Source organism: Salvelinus fontinalis, unplaced genomic scaffold, assembly GCF_029448725.1.
Source record: "Salvelinus fontinalis isolate EN_2023a unplaced genomic scaffold, ASM2944872v1 scaffold_0103, whole genome shotgun sequence".
In the NCBI taxonomy this organism is placed as follows: Eukaryota; Metazoa; Chordata; class Actinopteri; order Salmoniformes; family Salmonidae; genus Salvelinus; species Salvelinus fontinalis.
Window position 1 is genome coordinate 309,971 of NW_026600312.1, and position 19,469 is coordinate 329,439.

General features: G+C 45.8%; 1 protein-coding gene across 3 annotated transcripts in view; it reads right to left on the reverse strand.

Annotated features, from left to right (window-relative positions):
• rgs12b (regulator of G protein signaling 12b) overlaps positions 1-19,469 on the reverse strand; it is a gene marked incomplete at its 3' end in the record, with an annotated part of 145,386 nt that overhangs the window by 80,090 nt on the left and 45,827 nt on the right. For all 3 annotated transcript variants that reach the window (XM_055911894.1, XM_055911898.1, XM_055911895.1), the window contains 1 exon segment: positions 12,181-12,300. In XM_055911894.1, the coding sequence (XP_055767869.1) occupies positions 12,181-12,300 (120 nt within the window).

The following is a 19,469-nucleotide window of genomic DNA, read 5'->3' on the forward strand; positions in this document are numbered from 1 at the left end:
AAGTGTTTGTTTTTTCGTGTTGCCATCATTATTCAGTTTTGTCGTTTATAAAATAAAGATGGCTTATTTCCCTGACTCCGCATTTTGGTCCGAAGATCCTTCTCTCCTCACCTCATCCGAGGATGAGGAAAGCGACAGCTATTACAGAATCACCCACCAACAAAATGTGACCAAGCGGTATGGGAAAAATAAACGGAGTAAGGGACAGAAGAAGGAGCAATGGACATGGGACGATGTTCTGGATGGAAAGGGTGTCTACACATGGGAGGAGATCCTAGCGGGTAGAGATCGCCTCCCATGGGAACAGCTGGAGGCACTGAGGAGAGCGGAGGCTACCGGAGAGAGGAACCGGAATTATGAGGGGACACGTCTTGCACGGAAGCCCGAAAAGCCCGTGAGTAACTCCCAAAAATTTCTTGGGGGGGGGCTAAAGGGTAGTGGGCCAAGGGCAGGTAGGAGACCTGCGCCCACTTCCCAGGCTAACCGTGGAGAGCGGGAGTACGGGCAGACACCGTGTTACGCAGTAGAGCGCACGGTGTCTCCTGTACGTGTGCATAGGCCGGTGCGGGTTATTCCACCTCCCCGCACTGGTAGGGCGAGATTGGGCATTGAGCCAGGTGTCATGAGGCCGGCTCAACGCGTCTGGTCTCCAGTGCGTCTCCTCGGGCCGGCATACATGGCACCTGCCTTACGCATGGTTTCCCCGGTTCGCCTACACAGCCCGGTGCGGGTTATTCCACCTCCCCGCACTGGGCGGGCGACCGGGAGCATTCAACCAGGTAAGGTTGGGCAGGCTCAATGCTCAAGAGAGCCAGTACGCCTGCACGGTCCGGTATTTCCGGCGCCACCTCCCCGCCCCAGCCTAGTACCTACAGTGCCTACACTACGCACTAGGCTACCAGTGCATTTCCAGAGCCCTGTTCCTCCTCCACGCACTCTCCCTATAGTGCGTGTATCCAGTACAGTGCCTCCAGTTCCGGTACCACGCACTAAGCCACCTGTGCGTCTCCTAAGTCCTGTACACACTGTCACTTCTCCCCGTACTAGTCCTGAGGTGCGTGCCCTCAGCCAGGTGCCACCAGTGCCGGTACCACGCACCAGGTATAGAGTACGCTTTGAGAGTTCAGTGTGCCCTGTCCCTGCTCCACGCACTAGTAGGAAGGTGCTTATCATTAGCATGGTGCCTCCAGTTCCGGCACCACGCACCAGGTCTACAGTGCGCCGTATCCGGTCAGAGCCATCCGTCTCCCCAGCGCCATCTGAGCCATCCGTCTCCCCAGCGCCATCTGAGCCATCCGTCTCCCCAGCGCCATCTGAGCCATCCGTCTCCCCAGCGCCATCTGAGCCATCCGTCTCCCCAGCGCCATCTGAGCCATCCGTCTCCCCAGCGCCATCTGTGCCATTCGTCTGCCAGGAGCCTGCAAAGCCGCCCGTCTGCCATGAGCCTGCAAAGCCGCCCGTCTGCCATGAGCGTCGAGAGCCGTCAGCCTGCATGGACCTGCCAGAGCCGTCCAAACAGGACCTGCCAGAGTCCTTCAGCCGGGATCTGCCCCTTGTCCCGGTGTTGCCCCTTGTCCCGGTGCTGCCCCTTGTCCCGGTGCTGCCCCTTGTCCCGGTGCTGCCCCTTGTCCCGGTGCTGCCCCTTGTCCCGGTGCTGCCCCTTGTCCCGGTGCTGCCCCTTGTCCCGGTGCTGCCCCTTATTCCGGTGATGGTCCTTATCCTGGTGCTGCCCCTTGTTTTTGTGCTGCCCCTTGTCCCGGTGCTACCCCTTGTCCCGGTGCTGCCCCTTGTTCCGGTGCTAGCTGTTTATTTAGGGGAAGGTAATGTTTGGGTGGTCAGTGGAAGGGGTAGAAAGAAGAGGGGAGTGACTATGGTGGTGCGGGGACAGCGTCCTGAACCGGAACCACCACCGTGGTCAACTGCCCACCCGGACCCTCCCCTGGACTTTGTGCTGGTGCGCCCGGCGTTCGCACCTTGGGGGGGGGGGTACTGTAACAGTCCTGACCTATTTATGTTAGTTTTTATGTGTTTATGGTCAGGGCATGTGTTTTGGGTGGGCAGTCTATGTTATTCGTTTCTATGTTGGTTTTGGTTTGCCTGGTATGGCTCTTGATTAGAGGCAGGTGGTTTGCGTTTTCCTCTAATCAAGAGTCATATTTAGGTAGGGCATTCTCACTGTTTGTTTGTGGGTGATTGTCTCCTGTGATGTTTTCGTGTTGTCGATGTATATTCACAAACGGGACTGTTTGGCTGTTCGTTTTGTTTCGATGTCGTCTGTTGCCTGTTCGTGAGTTTATGTTTCAGTTATGTAAGTTTATGTTCAGGTTTTCGTTCTACGTCGTTTTGTTATTTTGTAAGTTTTGAAAGTGTTTGTTTTTTCGTGTTGCCATCATTATTCAGTTTTGTCGTTTATAAAATAAAGATGGCTTATTTCCCTGACTCCGCATTTTGGTCCGAAGATCCTTCTCTCCTCACCTCATCCGAGGATGAGGAAAGCGACAGCTATTACACATAAGACATCAGGCGGGTCTACAGAATCATATTGATCATAAGACAATAAGGCTGGTCTACAGAATCATATTGATCATAAGACAAGCCTCGAGGTCCCCGGCTTCTCACACACACACACACACACACACAATTATCACCCCAGTCACGCACATATGGACACACTCTAATTATCTGGCTCAATCCACGTACTCACGCACGCACGCACGCAGGCACGCACGCACGCACGCACGCACGCACGCACGCACGCACGCACGCACGCACGCACGCACGCACGCACGCACGCACGCACGCACGCACGCACGCACGCACGCACGCACGCACGCACGCACGCACGCACGCACGCACGCACGCACGCACGCACGCACGCACGCACGCACGCACGCACGCACGCACGCACGCACGCACGCACGCACGCACGCACGCACGCACGCACGCACGCACGCACGCACGCACGCACGCACGCACGCACGCACGCACGCACGCACGCACGCACGCACGCACGCACGCACGCACGCACGCACGCACGCACGCACGCACGCACGCACGCACGCACGCACGCACGCACGCACGCACACACACACACACACACACACACACACACACACACACACACACACACACACACACACACACACACCGCTGGGTATATTAGCTGGTTAGTACTGTCTCTGTGACGAGATGAAACAACTACTGACAAGAAGGCTGAGAGAAGAGTGTGTATGTGTGTATGTGTGTGTGTGTGTGTGTGTGTGTGTGTGTGTGTGTGTGTGTGTGTGTGGTCTCTCTACGGAGAGGAATGTCATTGCTCATCAGTGTTCATTAGAAATACCAGCCAGGGAACTATTCTATCCATCCATCTCCCTCCTCCCTCATCCCCCTCCCCTCTCCCCCTCCCCTCTCCCTCCTCCCCTCCCCTCTCCCTCCATCCCCCTTTTATATTAGAATAATCTCCCCTTTTCACCCTTTTCCTCCCCCTCATCCCTCATCCCTCTCACTTTACTTTTCCTTTCCCCCTTCCTCTCTCCTCTCCCCCTTCCTCTCTCCTCTCCCCTCTCCCTCTCCCCCTCCTCTCTCTCTCCCCCTCCCCCTCTCCCTCTCCCCCTCCTCTCTCTCTCCTAAACAAAGCTGTCTCTGTTTGTGGACATCACGTAATAGGGACCCAGCGACCGGAAGAAAAAAGGTAGAATAGAGAGAGAGAAGTCCCTGCAGCATGGCATGCTGGGTAATCCAGCATACATACAAAGGTGTGTGTGTGTGTGTGTGTGTGTGTGTGTGTGTGTGTGTGTGTGTGTGTGTGTGTGTGTGTGTGTGTGTGTGTGTGTGTGTGTGTGTGTGTGTGTACGTATGTACACTACATGACCAAAAGTATGTGGACACCTGCTCTTCGAACATCTCATTCCAAAATCATGGGCATTAATATGGAGTTGGTCCCCCCATTGCTGCTATAAACAGCCTCCACTCTTTTTTGGTATTATAAGTAACCTTTATGTAACCTTTATTTAACCTTTAGTTAACTAGGCAAGTCAGTTAAGAACAAATTCTTATTTACAATGGCAGCCTACAACGGCCAAACCCGGACGACGCTGGGCCAATTGTGCGCCTCCCTATGGAACTCCCAATCACGGAACATTGCTGCTGTAACAGCCTCCTCTCTTCTGGGAAGGCTTTCCACTAGATGTTGGAACATTGCTGCTATAACAGCCTCCTCTCTTCTGGGAAGGCTTTCCACTAGATGTTGGAACGTTGCTGCTATAACAGCCTCCTCTCTTCTGGGAAGGCTTTCCACTAGATGTTGGAACATTGCTGCTGGAACAGCCTCCTCTCTTCTGGGAAGGCTTTCCACTAGATGTTGGAACATTGCTGCTATAACAGCCTCCTCTCTTCTGGGACGGCTTTCCACTAGATGTTGGAACATTGCTGCTGGAACAGCCTCCACTCTTCTGGGAAGGCTTTCCACTAGATGTTGGAACATTGCTGCTATAACAGCCTCCACTCTTCTGGGAAGGCTTTCCACTAGATGTTGGAACATTGCTGCTGGAACAGCCTCCTCTTTTCTGGGAAGGCTTTCCACTAGATGTTGGTACATTGCTGCTATAACAGCCTCCTCTCTTCTGGGAAGGCTTTCCACTAGATGTTGGAACATTGCTGCAGGAACTTGCTTCCTTTCAGCCACAAGAGCATTAGTGAGGTCGGCCACTGATGTTGGGCGATTAGGCCTGGCTCACAGTCGGCGTTCCAATTCCTCCCAAAGGTGTTCGATGGGGTTGAGGTCAGGGCTCTCTGCAGGCCAGTCAAGTGATTCCACACCGATCTCGACAAACCATTTCTGTATGGACATCGCTTTGTCATGTTGAAACAGGAAAAGGCCTTTCCCCCAACTGTTGCCACAAAGTTGGAAGCATAGAATAATCTAGAACGTCATTATATGCTGTAGTGTTAAGATTTGTCTTCACTGGAACTAAGGGACTTAGCCCGAACCATGAAAAAGAGACCCAGACCATTGTTCCTCCTCCACCAAACTTTACAGTTGGCACTATGCATTCGAGCAGGTAGCGTTCTCCTGGCATCCGCTAAACCCAGATTCGTCCGTTTTAGGTGGTAGTGTTTTAGGTAGTAGTGTTTTAGGTAGTAGTGTTTTAGGGGTGGTGGGGGTCAGTTTTAGGTAGTAGTGTTTTAGGGGTGGTGAGGGTCAGTTTTAGGTAGTAGTGTTTTAGGGGTGGTGAGGGTCAGTTTTAGGTAGTAGTGTTTTAGGGGTGGTGAGGGTCAGTTTTAGGTAGTAGTGTTTTAGGGGTGGTGAGGGTCAGTTTTAGGTAGTAGTGTTTTAGGGGTGGTGAGAGTCAGTTTTAGGTAGTAGTGTTTAAGGGGTGGTGGGGGTCAGTTTTAGGTAGTAGTGTTTTAGGGGTGGTGGGGGTCAGTTTTAGGTAGTAGTGTTTTAGGGGTGGTGAGGGTCAGTTTTAGGTAGTAGTGTTTTAGGTAGTAGTGTTTTAGGGGTGGTGAGGGTCAGTTTTAGGTGGTAGTGTTTTAGGGGTGGTGAGGGTCAGTTTTAGGTAGTAGTGTTTTAGGGGTGGTGAGGGTCAGTTTTAGGTAGTAGTGTTTTAGGGGTGGTGAGGGTCAGTTTTAGGTAGTAGTGTTTTAGGTAGTAGTGTTTTAGGGGTGGTGGGGGTCAGTTTTAGGTAGTAGTGTTTTAGGGGTGGTGAGGGTCAGTTTTAGGTAGTAGTGTTTTAGGGGTGGTGAGGGTCAGTTTTAGGTAGTAGTGTTTTAGGGGTGGTGAGGGTCAGTTTTAGGTAGTAGTGTTTTAGGTAGTAGTGTTTTAGGGGTGGTGAGGGTCAGTTTTAGGTAGTAGTGTTTTAGGGGTGGTGAGGGTCAGTTTTAGGGGTGGTGGGGGTCAGTTTTAGGTAGTAGTGTTTTTAGGGGTGGTGAGGGTCAGTTTTAGGTAGTAGTGTTTTAGGTAGTAGTGTTTTAGGGGTGGTGAGGGTCAGTTTTAGGTAGTAGTGTTTTTAGGGGTGGTGGGGGTCAGTTTTAGGTAGTAGTGTTTTAGGTAGTAGTGTTTTAGGGGTGGTGAGGGTCAGTTTTAGGTAGTAGTGTTTTAGGGGTGGTGAGGGTCAGTTTTAGGTAGTAGTGTTTTAGGGGTGGTGGGGGTCAGTTTTAGGTAGTAGTGTTTTAGGGGTGGTGAGGGTTAGTTTTAGGTAGTAGTGTTTTAGGGGTGGTGAGGGTCAGTTTTAGGTAGTAGTGTTTTAGGGGTGGTGAGGGTCAGTTTTAGGTAGTAGTGTTTTAGGGGTGGTGAGGGTCAGTTTTAGGTAGTAGTGTTTTAGGGGTGGTGGGGGTCAGTTTTAGGTAGTAGTGTTTTAGGTAGTAGTGTTTTAGGGGTGGTGAGGGTCAGTTTTAGGTAGTAGTGTTTTAGGGGTGGTGAGGGTCAGTTTTAGGTAGTAGTGTTTTAGGGGTGGTGGGGGTCAGTTTTAGGAAGTAGTGTTTTAGGGGTGGTGAGGGTCAGTTTTAGGTAGTAGTGTTTTAGGGGTGGTGAGGGGTCAGTTTTAGGTGGTAGTGTTTTAGGGGTGGTGGGGGTCAGTTTTAGGTAGTAGTGTTTTAGGGGTGGTGGGGGCCAGTTTTAGGTAGTAGTGTTTTAGGTAGTAGTGTTTTAGGGGTGGTGAGGGTCAGTTTTAGGTAGTAGTGTTTTAGGGGTGGTGGGGGTCAGTTTTAGGTAGTAGTGTTTTAGGGGTGGTGGGGGCCAGTTTTAGGTAGTAGTGTTTTAGGTAGTAGTGTTTTAGGGGTGGTGAGGGTCAGTTTTAGGTAGTAGTGTTTTAGGGGTGGTGAGGGTCAGTTTTAGGTAGTAGTGTTTTAGGGGTGGTGGGGGCCAGTTTTAGGTAGTAGTGTTTTAGGGGTGGTGAGGGTCAGTTTTAGGTAGTAGTGTTTTAGGGGTGGTGAGGGTCAGTTTTAGGTAGTAGTGTTTTAGGTAGTAGTGTTTTAGGGGTGGTGAGGGTCAGTTTTAGGTAGTAGTGTTTTAGGTAGTAGTGTTTTAGGGGTGGTGGGGGTCAGTTTTAGGTAGTAGTGTTTTAGGTAGTAGTGTTTTAGGGGTGGTGGGGGTCAGTTTTAGGTAGTAGTGTTTTAGGGGTGGTGAGGGTCAGTTTTAGGTAGTAGTGTTTTAGGGGTGGTGAGGGTCAGTTTTAGGTGGTAGTGTTTTAGGGGTGGTGAGGGTCAGTTTTAGGTAGTAGTGTTTTAGGGGTGGTGAGGGTCAGTTTTAGGTAGTAGTGTTTTAGGTAGTAGTGTTTTAGGGGTGGTGAGGGTCAGTTTTAGGTAGTAGTGTTTTAGGGGTGGTGAGGGTCAGTTTTAGGTAGTAGTGTTTTAGGGGTGGTGAGGGTCAGTTTTAGGTAGTAGTGTTTTAGGGGTGGTGAGAGTCAGTTTTAGGTAGTAGTGTTTTAGGGGTGGTGGGGGTCAGTTTTAGGTAGTAGTGTTTTAGGGGTGGTGAGGGTCAGTTTTAGGTAGTAGTGTTTTAGGGGTGGTGAGGGCCAGTTTTAGGTAGTAGTTTTAGGGGTGGTGAGGGTCAGTTTTAGGTAGTAGTGTTTTAGGGGTGGTGGGGGCCAGTTTTAGGTAGTAGTGTTTTAGGTAGTAGTGTTTTAGGTAGTAGTGTTTTAGGGGTGGTGAGGGTCAGTTTTAGGTAGTAGTGTTTTAGGTAGTAGTGTTTTAGGTAGTAGTGTTTTAGGGGTGGTGGGGGTCAGTTTTAGGTAGTAGTGTTTTAGGGGTGGTGGGGGTCAGTTTTAGGTAGTAGTGTTTTAGGTAGTAGTGTTTTAGGGGTGGTGAGGGTCAGTTTTAGGTAGTAGTGTTTTAGGGGTGGTGGGGGTCAGTTTTAAGTAGTAGTGTTTTAGGGGTGGTGAGGGTCAGTTTTAGGTAGTAGTGTTTTAGGGGTGGTGAGGGTCAGTTTTAGGTAGTAGTGTTTTAGGTAGTAGTGTTTTAGGTAGTAGTGTTTTAGGGGTGGTGGGTGGTGAGGGTCAGTTTTAGGTAGTAGTGTTTTAGGGGTGGTGGGGGTCAGTTTTAGGTAGTAGTGTTTTAGGTAGTAGTGTTTTAGGGGTGGTGAGGGTCAGTTTTAGGTAGTAGTGTTTTGGGGGTGGTGGGTGGTGAGGGTCAGTTTTAGGTAGTAGTGTTTTAGGGGTGGTGAGGGTCAGTTTTAGGTAGTAGTGTTTTAGGGGTGGTGAGGGTCAGTTTTAGGTAGTAGTGTTTTAGGGGTGGTGAGGGTCAGTTTTAGGTAGTAGTGTTTTAGGGGTGGTGAGGGTCAGTTTTAGGTAGTAGTGTTTTAGGGGTGGTGAGGGTCAGTTTTAGGTAGTAGTGTTTTAGGGGTGGTGGGGGCCAGTTTTAGGTAGTAGTGTTTTAGGGGTGGTGAGGGTCAGTTTTAGGTAGTAGTGTTTTAGGTAGTAGTGTTTTAGGTAGTAGTGTTTTAGGGGTGGTGAGGGTCAGTTTTAGGTAGTAGTGTTTTAGGGGTGGTGAGGGTCAGTTTTAGGTAGTAGTGTTTTAGGGGTGGTGGGGGCCAGTTTTAGGTAGTAGTGTTTTAGGGGTGGTGAGGGTCAGTTTTAGGTAGTAGTGTTTTAGGGGTGGTGAGGGTCAGTTTTAGGTAGTAGTGTTTTAGGGGTGGTGAGGGTCAGTTTTAGGTAGTAGTGTTTTAGGTAGTAGTGTTTTAGGTAGTAGTGTTTTAGGGGTGGTGAGGGTCAGTTTTAGGTAGTAGTGTTTTAGGGGTGGTGAGGGTCAGTTTTAGGTAGTAGTGTTTTAGGGGTGGTGGGGGCCAGTTTTAGGTAGTAGTGTTTTAGGGGTGGTGAGGGTCAGTTTTAGGTAGTAGTGTATTAGGGGTGGTGAGGGCCAGTTTTAGGTAGTAGTGTTTTAGGTAGTAGTGTTTTAGGGGTGGTGAGGGTCAGTTTTAGGTAGTAGTGTTTTAGGGGTGGTGAGGGTCAGTTTTAGGTAGTAGTGTTTTAGGGGTGGTGGGGGCCAGTTTTAGGTAGTAGTGTTTTAGGGGTGGTGAGGGTCAGTTTTAGGTAGTAGTGTATTAGGGGTGGTGAGGGCCAGTTTTAGGTAGTAGTGTTTTAGGTAGTAGTGTTTTAGGGGTGGTGAGGGTCAGTTTTAGGTAGTAGTGTTTTAGGGGTGGTGAGGGTCAGTTTTAGGTAGTAGTGTTTTAGGGGTGGTGAGGGTCAGTTTTAGGTAGTAGTGTTTTAGGGGTGGTGGGGGTCAGTTTTAGGTAGTAGTGTTTTAGGGGTGGTGAGGGTCAGTTTTAGGTAGTAGTGTTTTAGGTAGTAGTGTTTTAGGGGTGGTGAGGGTCAGTTTTAGGTAGTAGTGTTTTAGGGGTGGTGAGGGTCAGTTTTAGGTAGTAGTGTTTTAGGGGTGGTGGGGGCCAGTTTTAGGTAGTAGTGTTTTAGGGGTGGTGAGGGTCAGTTTTAGGTAGTAGTGTATTAGGGGTGGTGAGGGCCAGTTTTAGGTAGTAGTGTTTTAGGTAGTAGTGTTTTAGGGGTGGTGAGGGTCAGTTTTAGGTAGTAGTGTTTTAGGGGTGGTGAGGGTCAGTTTTAGGTAGTAGTGTTTTAGGGGTGGTGAGGGTCAGTTTTAGGTAGTAGTGTTTTAGGGGTGGTGGGGGTCAGTTTTAGGTAGTAGTGTTTTAGGGGTGGTGAGGGTCAGTTTTAGGTAGTAGTGTTCTAGGGGTGGTGGAGGTCAGTTTTAGGTAGTAGTGTTTTAGGTAGTAGTGTTTTAGGGGTGGTGGGGGTCAGTTTTAGGTAGTAGTGTTTTAGGTAGTAGTGTTTTAGGTAGTAGTGTTTTAGGTAGTAGTGTTTTAGGGGTGGTGAGAGTCAGTTTTAGGTGGTAGTGTTTTAGGGGTGGTGGGGGTCAGTTTTAGGTAGTAGTGTTTTAGGGGTGGTGAGGGTCAGTTTTAGGTAGTAGTGTTTTAGGGGTGGTGAGGGTCAGTTTTAGGTAGTAGTGTTTTAGGGGTGGTGGAGGTCAGTTTTAGGTAGTAGTGTTTTAGGGGTGGTGAGGGTCAGTTTTAGGTAGTAGTGTTTTAGGTAGTAGTGTTCTAGGGGTGGTGGAGGTCAGTTTTAGGTAGTAGTGTTTTAGGGGTGGTGAGGGTCAGTTTTAGGTAGTAGTGTTTTAGGGGTGGTGAGGGTTAGTTTTAGGTAGTAGTGTTTTAGGGGTGGTCAGGGTCAGTTTTAGGTAGTAGTGTTTTAGGGGTGGTGAGGGTCAGTTTTAGGTAGTAGTGTTTTAGGGGTGGTGAGGGTCAGTTTTAGGTAGTAGTGTTTTAGGGGTGGTGAGGGTCAGTTTTAGGTAGTAGTGTTTTAGGGGTGGTGAGGGTCAGTTTTAGGTAGTAGTGTTTTAGGGGTGGTGAGGGTCAGTTTTAGGTGGTAGTGTTTTAGGGGTGGTGAGGGTCAGTTTTAGGTAGTAGTGTTTTAGGTAGTAGTGTTTTAGGGGTGGTGAGGGTCAGTTTTAGGTAGTAGTGTTTTAGGTAGTAGTGTTTTAGGGGTGGTGAGGGTCAGTTTTAGGTAGTAGTGTTTTAGGGGTGGTGGGGGTCAGTTTTAGGTAGTAGTGTTTTAGGGGTGGTGGGGGTCAGTTTTAGGTAGTAGTGTTTTAGGGGTGGTGAGGGTCAGTTTTAGGTAGTAGTGTTTTAGGTAGTAGTGTTTTAGGGGTGGTGGGGGTCAGTTTTAGGTAGTAGTGTTTTAGGTAGTAGTGTTTTAGGTAGTAGTGTTTTAGGGGTGGTGGGGGTCAGTTTTAGGTAGTAGTGTTTTAGGTAGTAGTGTTTTAGGGGTGGTGAGGGTCAGTTTTAGGTAGTAGTGTTTTAGGGGTGGTGAGAGTCAGTTTTAGGTAGTAGTGTTTTAGGGGTGGTGGGGGTCAGTTTTAGGTAGTAGTGTTTTAGGGGTGGTGGGGGTCAGTTTTAGGTAGTAGTGTTTTAGGTGGTAGTGTTTTAGGGGTGGTGAGGGTCAGTTTTAGGTAGTAGTGTTTTAGGTAGTAGTGTATTAGGGGTGGTGAGGGCCAGTTTTAGGTAGTAGTGTTTTAGGTAGTAGTGTTTTAGGGGTGGTGAGGGTCAGTTTTAGGTAGTAGTGTTTTAGGGGTGGTGGGGGTCAGTTTTAGGTAGTAGTGTTTTAGGGGTGGTGAAGGTCAGTTTTAGGTAGTAGTGTTTTAGGGGTGGTGAGGGTCAGTTTTAGGTAGTAGTGTTTTAGGGGTGGTGGGGGTCAGTTTTAGGTAGTAGTGTTTTAGGGGTGGTGAGGGTCAGTTTTAGGTAGTAGTGTTTTAGGGGTGGTGAGGGTCAGTTTTAGGTAGTAGTGTTTTAGGGGTGGTGAGGGTCAGTTTTAGGTAGTAGTGTTTTAGGGGTGGTGAGGGTCAGTTTTAGGTAGTAGTGTTTTAGGGGTGGTGAGGGTCAGTTTTAGGTAGTAGTGTTTTAGGGGTGGTGAGGGTCAGTTTTAGGTAGTAGTGTTTTAGGGGTGGTGAGGGTCAGTTTTAGGTAGTAGTGTTTTAGGGGTGGTGGGGGTCAGTTTTAGGTAGTAGTGTTTTAGGTAGTAGTGTTTTAGGGGTGGTGAGGGTCAGTTTTAGGTAGTAGTGTTTTAGGTAGTAGTGTTTTAGGGGTGGTGGGGGTCAGTTTTAGGTAGTAGTGTTTTAGGGGTGGTGAGGGTCAGTTTTAGGTAGTAGTGTTTTAGGGGTGGTGGAGGTCAGTTTTAGGTAGTAGTGTTTTAGGGGTGGTGAGGGTCAGTTTTAGGTAGTAGTGTTTTAGGGGTGGTGGGGGTCAGTTTTAGGTAGTAGTGTTTTAGGTAGTAGTGTTTTAGGGGTGGTGAGGGTCAGTTTTAGGTAGTAGTGTTTTAGGTAGTAGTGTTTTAGGGGTGGTGGGGGTCAGTTTTAGGTAGTAGTGTTTTAGGGGTGGTGAGGGTCAGTTTTAGGTAGTAGTGTTTTAGGGGTGGTGGAGGTCAGTTTTAGGTAGTAGTGTTTTAGGGGTGGTGAGGGTCAGTTTTAGGTAGTAGTGTTTTAGGGGTGGTGAGGGTCAGTTTTTCAGGACATTTCGTTATAGGATTTAAGGGCATATGGGTGTGTATGTATGCCTGCACCTGTGCACGCGCGTGTGTGTGTGTGTGTGTGTGTGTGTGTGTGTGTGTGTGTGTGTGTGTGTGTGTGTGTGTGTGTGTGTGTGTGTGTGTGTGTGTGTGTGTGTGTGCGCTTGTCTCCTACCTCCAGGTCATCCAGTGAGCGTGCCAGGCTGATGCGTTTGGAGCGGCCGAAGGATCGCCTTCCTGAGGAACGCTGAGGTAGAGGAGGGAAGCCCTTAGTCAGACCTCTAAACCGACCAGCCTAGAGAGGAACACACACAGGTTAACTCTCCACACTTCAATACATGGTTCTCTGTAGTTCAGTTGGTAGAACATGGTTCTCTGTAGTTAGTAGAACATGGTCCTCTGTAGTTAGTAAAACATGGTTCTCTGTAGTTCAGTTAGTAGAACATGGTCCTCTGTAGTTCAGTTAGTAGAACATGGTCCTCTATAGTTAGTAGAACATGGTCCTCTGTAGTTAGTAGAACATGGTCCTCTGTAGTTCAGTTAGTAGAACATGGTCCTCTGTAGTTAGTAGAACATGGTTCTCTGTAGTTCAGTTAGTAGAACATGGTCCTCTGTAACTCAGTTAGTAGAACATGGTCCTCTGTAACTCAGTTAGTAGAACATGGTCCTCTGTAGTTCAGTTAGTAGAACGTGGTCCTCTGTAGTTCAGTTAGTAGAACATGGTCCTCTGTAGTTCAGTTAGTAGAACATGGTCCTCTGTAGTTCAGTTAGTAGAACATGGTCCTCTGTAGTTCAGTTAGTAGAACATGGTTCTCTGTAGTTCAGTTAGTAGAACATGGTCCTCTGTAGTTCAGTTAGTAGAACATGGTCCTCTGTAGTTCAGTTAGTAGAACATGGTTCTCTGTAGTTCAGTTAGTAGAACATGGTCCTCTGTAGTTCAGTTAGTAGAACATAGTCCTCTGTAGTTCAGTTAGTAGAACATGGTCCTCTGTAGTTCAGTTAGTAGAACATGGTCCTCCGTAGTTCAGTTAGTAGAACATTGTCCTCCGTAGTTCAGTTAGTAGAACATGGTCCTCTGTAGTTAGTAGAACAGGGTCCTCTGTAGTTCAGTTAGTAGAACATGGTTCTCTGTAGCTCAGTTAGTAGAACATGGTCCTCTGTAGTTTAGTTAGTAGAACATGGTCCTCTGTAGCCCAGTTAGTAGAACATGGTCCTCTGTAGTTCAGTTAGTAGAACATGGTCCTCTGTAACCCAGTTAGTAGAACATGGTCCTCTGTAGTTCAGTTAGTAGAACGTGGTCCTCTGTAGTTAGTAGAACGTGATCCTCTGTAGTTAGTAGAACATGGTCATCTGTAGTTCAGTTAGTAGAACATGGTCCTCTGTAGTTAGTAGAACATGGTCCTCTGTAGTTCAGTTAGTAGAACATGGCCCTCTGTAGTTCAGTTAGTAGAACATGGTCCTCTGTAGTTCAGTTAGTAGAACATGGTTTTCTGTAGCTCAGTTAGTAGAACATGGTCCTCTATATTTCAGTTAGTAGAACATGGTCCTCTGTAGTTAGTAGAACATGGTCTTCTATAGTTCAGTTAGTAGAACATGGTCCTCTATAGTTAGTAGAACATGGTCCTCTATAGTTCAGTTAGTAGAACATGGTCCTCTGTAGTTAGTAGAACATGGTCCTCTATAGTTCAGTTAGTAGAACATGGTCCTCTATAGTTCAGTTAGTAGAACGTGGTCCTCTATAGTTAGTAGAACATGGTCCTCTGTAGTTCAGTTAGTAGAACATGGTCCTCTGTAGTTCAGTTAGTAGAACATGGTCCTCTATAGTTCAGTTAGTAGAACGTGGTCCTCTGTACTTCAGTTAGTAGAACATGGTCCTCTGTAGTTCAGTTAGTAGAACATGGTCCTCTGTAGTTCAGTTAGTAGAACATGGTCCTCTGTAGTTCAGTTAGTAGAACATGGTCCTCTGTAGTTAGTAGAACATGGGCTTCTATAGTTCAGTTAGTAGAACATGGTCCTCTATAGTTAGTAGAACATGGTCCTCTATAGTTCAGTTAGTAGAACATGGTCCTCTGTAGTTAGTAGAACATGGTCCTCTATAGTTCAGTTAGTAGAACATGGTCCTCTATAGTTCAGTTAGTAGAACATGGTCCTCTATAGTTAGTAGAACATGGTCCTCTATAGTTAGTAGAACATGGTCCTCTGTAGTTCAGTTAGTAGAACATGGTCCTCTGTAGTTCAGTTAGTAAAACATGGTCCTCTGTAGTTCAGTTAGTAGAACATTGTCCTCTGTAGTTCAGTTAGTAGAACATGGTCCTCTGTAGTTCAGTTGGTAGAACATGGTCCTCTGTAGTTCAGTTAGTAGAACATGGTCCTCTGTAGTTCAGTTGGTAGAACATGGTCCTCTGTAGTTCAGTTAGTAGAACATGGTCCTCTGTAGTTCAGTTGGTAGAACATGGTCCTCTGTAGTTCAGTTAGTAGAACATGGTCCTCTGTAGTTCAGTTAGTAGAACAAGGTCCTCTGTAGTTTAGTTAGTAGAACATGGTCCTCTGTAGTTAGTAGAACATGGTCCTCTGTAGTTAGTAGAACATGGTCCTCTGTAGTTCAGTTAGTAGAACATGGTCCTCTGTAGTTCAGTTAGTAGAACATGATCCTCTGTAGTTCAGTTAGTAGAACATGGTCCTCTGTAGTTCAGTTAGTAGAACATGGTCTTCTGTAGCTCAGTTAGTAGAACATGGTCCTCTATAGTTCAGTTAGTAGAACATGGTCCTTTGTAGTTCAGTTAGTAGAACATGGTCCTCTATAGTTCAGTTAGTAGAACGTGGTCCTCTGTAGTTCAGTTAGTAGAACATGGTCCTCTGTAGTTCAGTTAGTAGAACATGGTCCTCTGTAGTTCAGTTAGTAGAACATGGTCCTCTGTAGTTCAGTTAGTAGAACATGGTCCTCTGTAGTTCAGTTAGTAGAACATGGTCCTCTGTAGTTCAGTTAGTAGAACATGGTCCTCTGTAGTTCAGTTAGTAGAACATGGTCCTCTATAGTTCAGTTAGTAGAACGTGGTCCTCTGTAGTTCAGTTAGTAGAACATGGTCCTCTGTAGTTCAGTTAGTAGAACATGGTCCTCTGTAGTTCAGTTAGTAGAACATGGTCCTCTGTAGTTCAGTTAGTAGAACATGGTTCTCTGTAGTTCAGTTAGTAGAACATGGTCCTCTGTAGTTCAGTTAGTAGAACATGGTCCTCTGTAGTTCAGTTAGTAGAACATGGTCCTCTGTAGTTCAGTTAGTAGAACGTGGTCCTCTGTAGTTCAGTTAGTAGAACATGGTTCTCTGTAGTTCAGTTAGTAGAACATGGTTCTCTGTAGTTCAGTTAGTAGACCATGGTCCTCTGTAGTTCAGTTAGTAGAACAAGGTCCTCTGTAGTTTAGTTAGTAGAACATGGTCCTCTGTAGTTAGTATAACATGGTCCTCTGTAGTTAGTAGAACATGGTCCTCTGTAGTTCAGTTAGTAGAACATGGTCCTCTGTAGTTCAGTTAGTAGAACATGGTCCTCTGTAGTTTAGTTAGTAGAACATGATCCTCTGTAGTTTAGTTAGTAGAACATGGTCCTCTGTAGTTAGTAGAACATGGTTCTCTGTAGTTAGTAGAACATGGTTCTCTGTAGTTAGTAGAACATGGTCCTCTGTAGTTAGTAGAACATGGTCCTCTGTAGTTAGTAGAACATGGTCCTCTGTAGTTAGTAGAACATGGTCCTCTGTAGTTAGTAGAACATGGTCCTCTGTAGTTAGTAGAACATGGTCCTCTGTAACTCAGTTAGTTCTGTTGGGCCAACCATTCCAGAAACGTAAGCATGATTATTATAAGTCGCTTTGAATAAAAACATCTGTTAAATGGCATTTATTATTATAATAATATACACACCTTAATACACACACACTAATACACACACACACCTTAATACACACACACTAATACACACACACACCTTAATACACACACACTAATACACACACACACCTTAATACACACACACACCTTAATACACACACACACACACACCTTGATACACACTCCTTATTAATACACACACACACACACACACACACACACACACATTCAGTCAAACACACACACACACACACATTTAGTCAAACACACACACACACACACACATTCAGTCAAACACACACACACACACACACACATTCAGTCAAACACACACACACACACCACACACCACACACCACACACACACACACACACATTCAGTCAAACACACACACACACACACACATTCAGTCAAACACACACACACACACACACACACATTCAGTCAAACACACACACACACACACACACACACCACACACACACACACACACACACACACACACACACACCACACACCACACACACACAGTGGAGGCACATGACAGGGGTTTGACTGGAGGAGAGAGCAGGGTCACGCGAAGAAGAACTGTGTGGACGTCATTCTCACAAACACTTCTCCTCTGGTCAATTGACATGTAAAAATAACCCTCCCTGACACACACACACACACACACACACACACACACACACACACACACACACACACACACACACACACACACACACACACAGACACACGTCAGGCCGTGCCCAATTTAATGCATCTATCAGATCAATTCCAGAAAGTCAGAGAGCGAAGATGTGATGAAGATGAAGATGGGTGCACCAAGTCTGTAACCAAAAGGACCCTGAACAGCTTCTACCCCCCAGACATACGGTGGATAGTTAGAAAGTTAACCAATAGATTCACTACACGACTACATGACTACGCTACATGACTACGCTACATGACTACACTACATGACTACACTACATGACTACACTACATGACTACACTACATGGCTACACTACATGACTACACTACATGACTACATGACTACACTACATGACTACACTACATGACTACATGACTACACTACATGACTACACTACATGACTACACTACATGACTACACTACATGACTACATTACATGACTACATGACTACACTACATGACTACATGACTACACTACATGACTACGCTACATGACTACACTACATGACTACGCTACATGACTACACTACATGACTACGCTACATGACTACATGACTACATGACTACACTACATGACTACACTACATGACTACACTACATGACTACATTACATGACTACATGACTGCACTACATGACTACACTACATGACTACACTACATGACTACACTACATGACTACATTACATGACTACATGACTACATTACATGACTACATGACTACACTACATGACTACACTACATGACTACACTACATGACTACATACGGTGGATAGTTAGAAAGTTAACCAATAGATTCACTACACGGCTACATGACTACACTACATGACTACATTACATGACTACATGACTACATTACATGACTACATGACTACACTACATGACTACGCTACATGACTACACTACATGACTACACTACATGACTACACTACATGACTACACTACATGACTACATGACTACATTACATGACTACACTACATGACTACATGACTACACTACATGACTACACTACATGACTACACTACATGACTACACTACATGACTACATGACTACACTACATGACTACACTACACGGCTACATGACTACATGACTACATTACATGACTACACTACATGACTACACTACATGACTACATGACTACACTACATGACTACACTACATGACTACACTACATGACTACACTACATGACTACATGACTACACTACATGACTACACTACACGGCTACATGACTACACTACATGACTACACTACACGGCTACATGACTACACTACATGACTACATTACATGACTACATGACTACATTACATGACTACATGACTACACTACATGACTACGCTACATGACTACACTACATGACTACACTACATGACTACACGACATGACTACACTACATGACTACATGACTACATTACATGACTACATGACTACACTACATGACTACATGACTACATTACATGACTACATGACTACACTACATGACTACATAACTACACTACATAACTACACTACATGACTACACTACATGCCTACGCTACATGACTACACTACATGACTACGCTACATGACTACACTACATGACTACACTACATGACTACATAACTACACTACATAACTACACTACATGACTACACTACATGCCTACGCTACATGACTACACTACATGACTACATGACTACGCTACATGACTACACTACATGACTACACTACATGACTACATAACTACACTACATGACTACACTACATGACTACATAACTACACTACATGACTACACTACATGACTACACTACATGACTACATAACTACACTACATGACTACACTACATGACTACATAACTACACTACATAACTACACTACATGACTACACTACATGACTACATTACATGACTACATTACATGACTACATTACATGACTACGCTACATGACTACACTACATGACTACACTACATGACTACATAACTACACTACATGACTACACTACATGACTACATTACATGACTACATTACATGACTACATTACATGACTACACTACATGACTACGCTACATGACTACACTACATGACTACATAACTACACTACATGACTACACTACATGACTACGCTACATGACTACATGGCTACACTACATGACTACACTACATGACTACACTACATGACTACACTACATGACTACGCTACATGACTACATAACTACACTACATGACTACATTACATGACTACACTACATGACTACACTACATGAATACACTACATGACTACATGACTACACTACATGACTACACTACATGACTATGCTACATGACTACATTACATGACTACAATACATGACTACACTACATGACTACACTACATGACTACATTACATGACTACATTACATGACTTCGCTACATGACTACACTACATGACTACATGACTACACTACATGACTACACTACATGACTACATTACATGACTACATTACATGACTACATTACATGACTACACTACATGACTACATTACATGACTACATTACATGACTACATTACATGACTACATTACATGACTACATGACTACACTACATGACTACACTACATGACTACATTACATGACTACACTACATGACTACACTACATGACTACACTACATGACTACATGACTACACTACATGACTACATTACATGACTACACTACATGACTACACTACATGACTACATTACATGACTACATTACATGACTACGCTACATGACTACACTACATGACTACATGACTACACTACATGACTACACTACATGACTACATTACATGACTACATTACATGACTACATTACATGACTACATTACATGACTACACTACATGACTACATTACATGACTACATTACATGACTACATTACATGACTA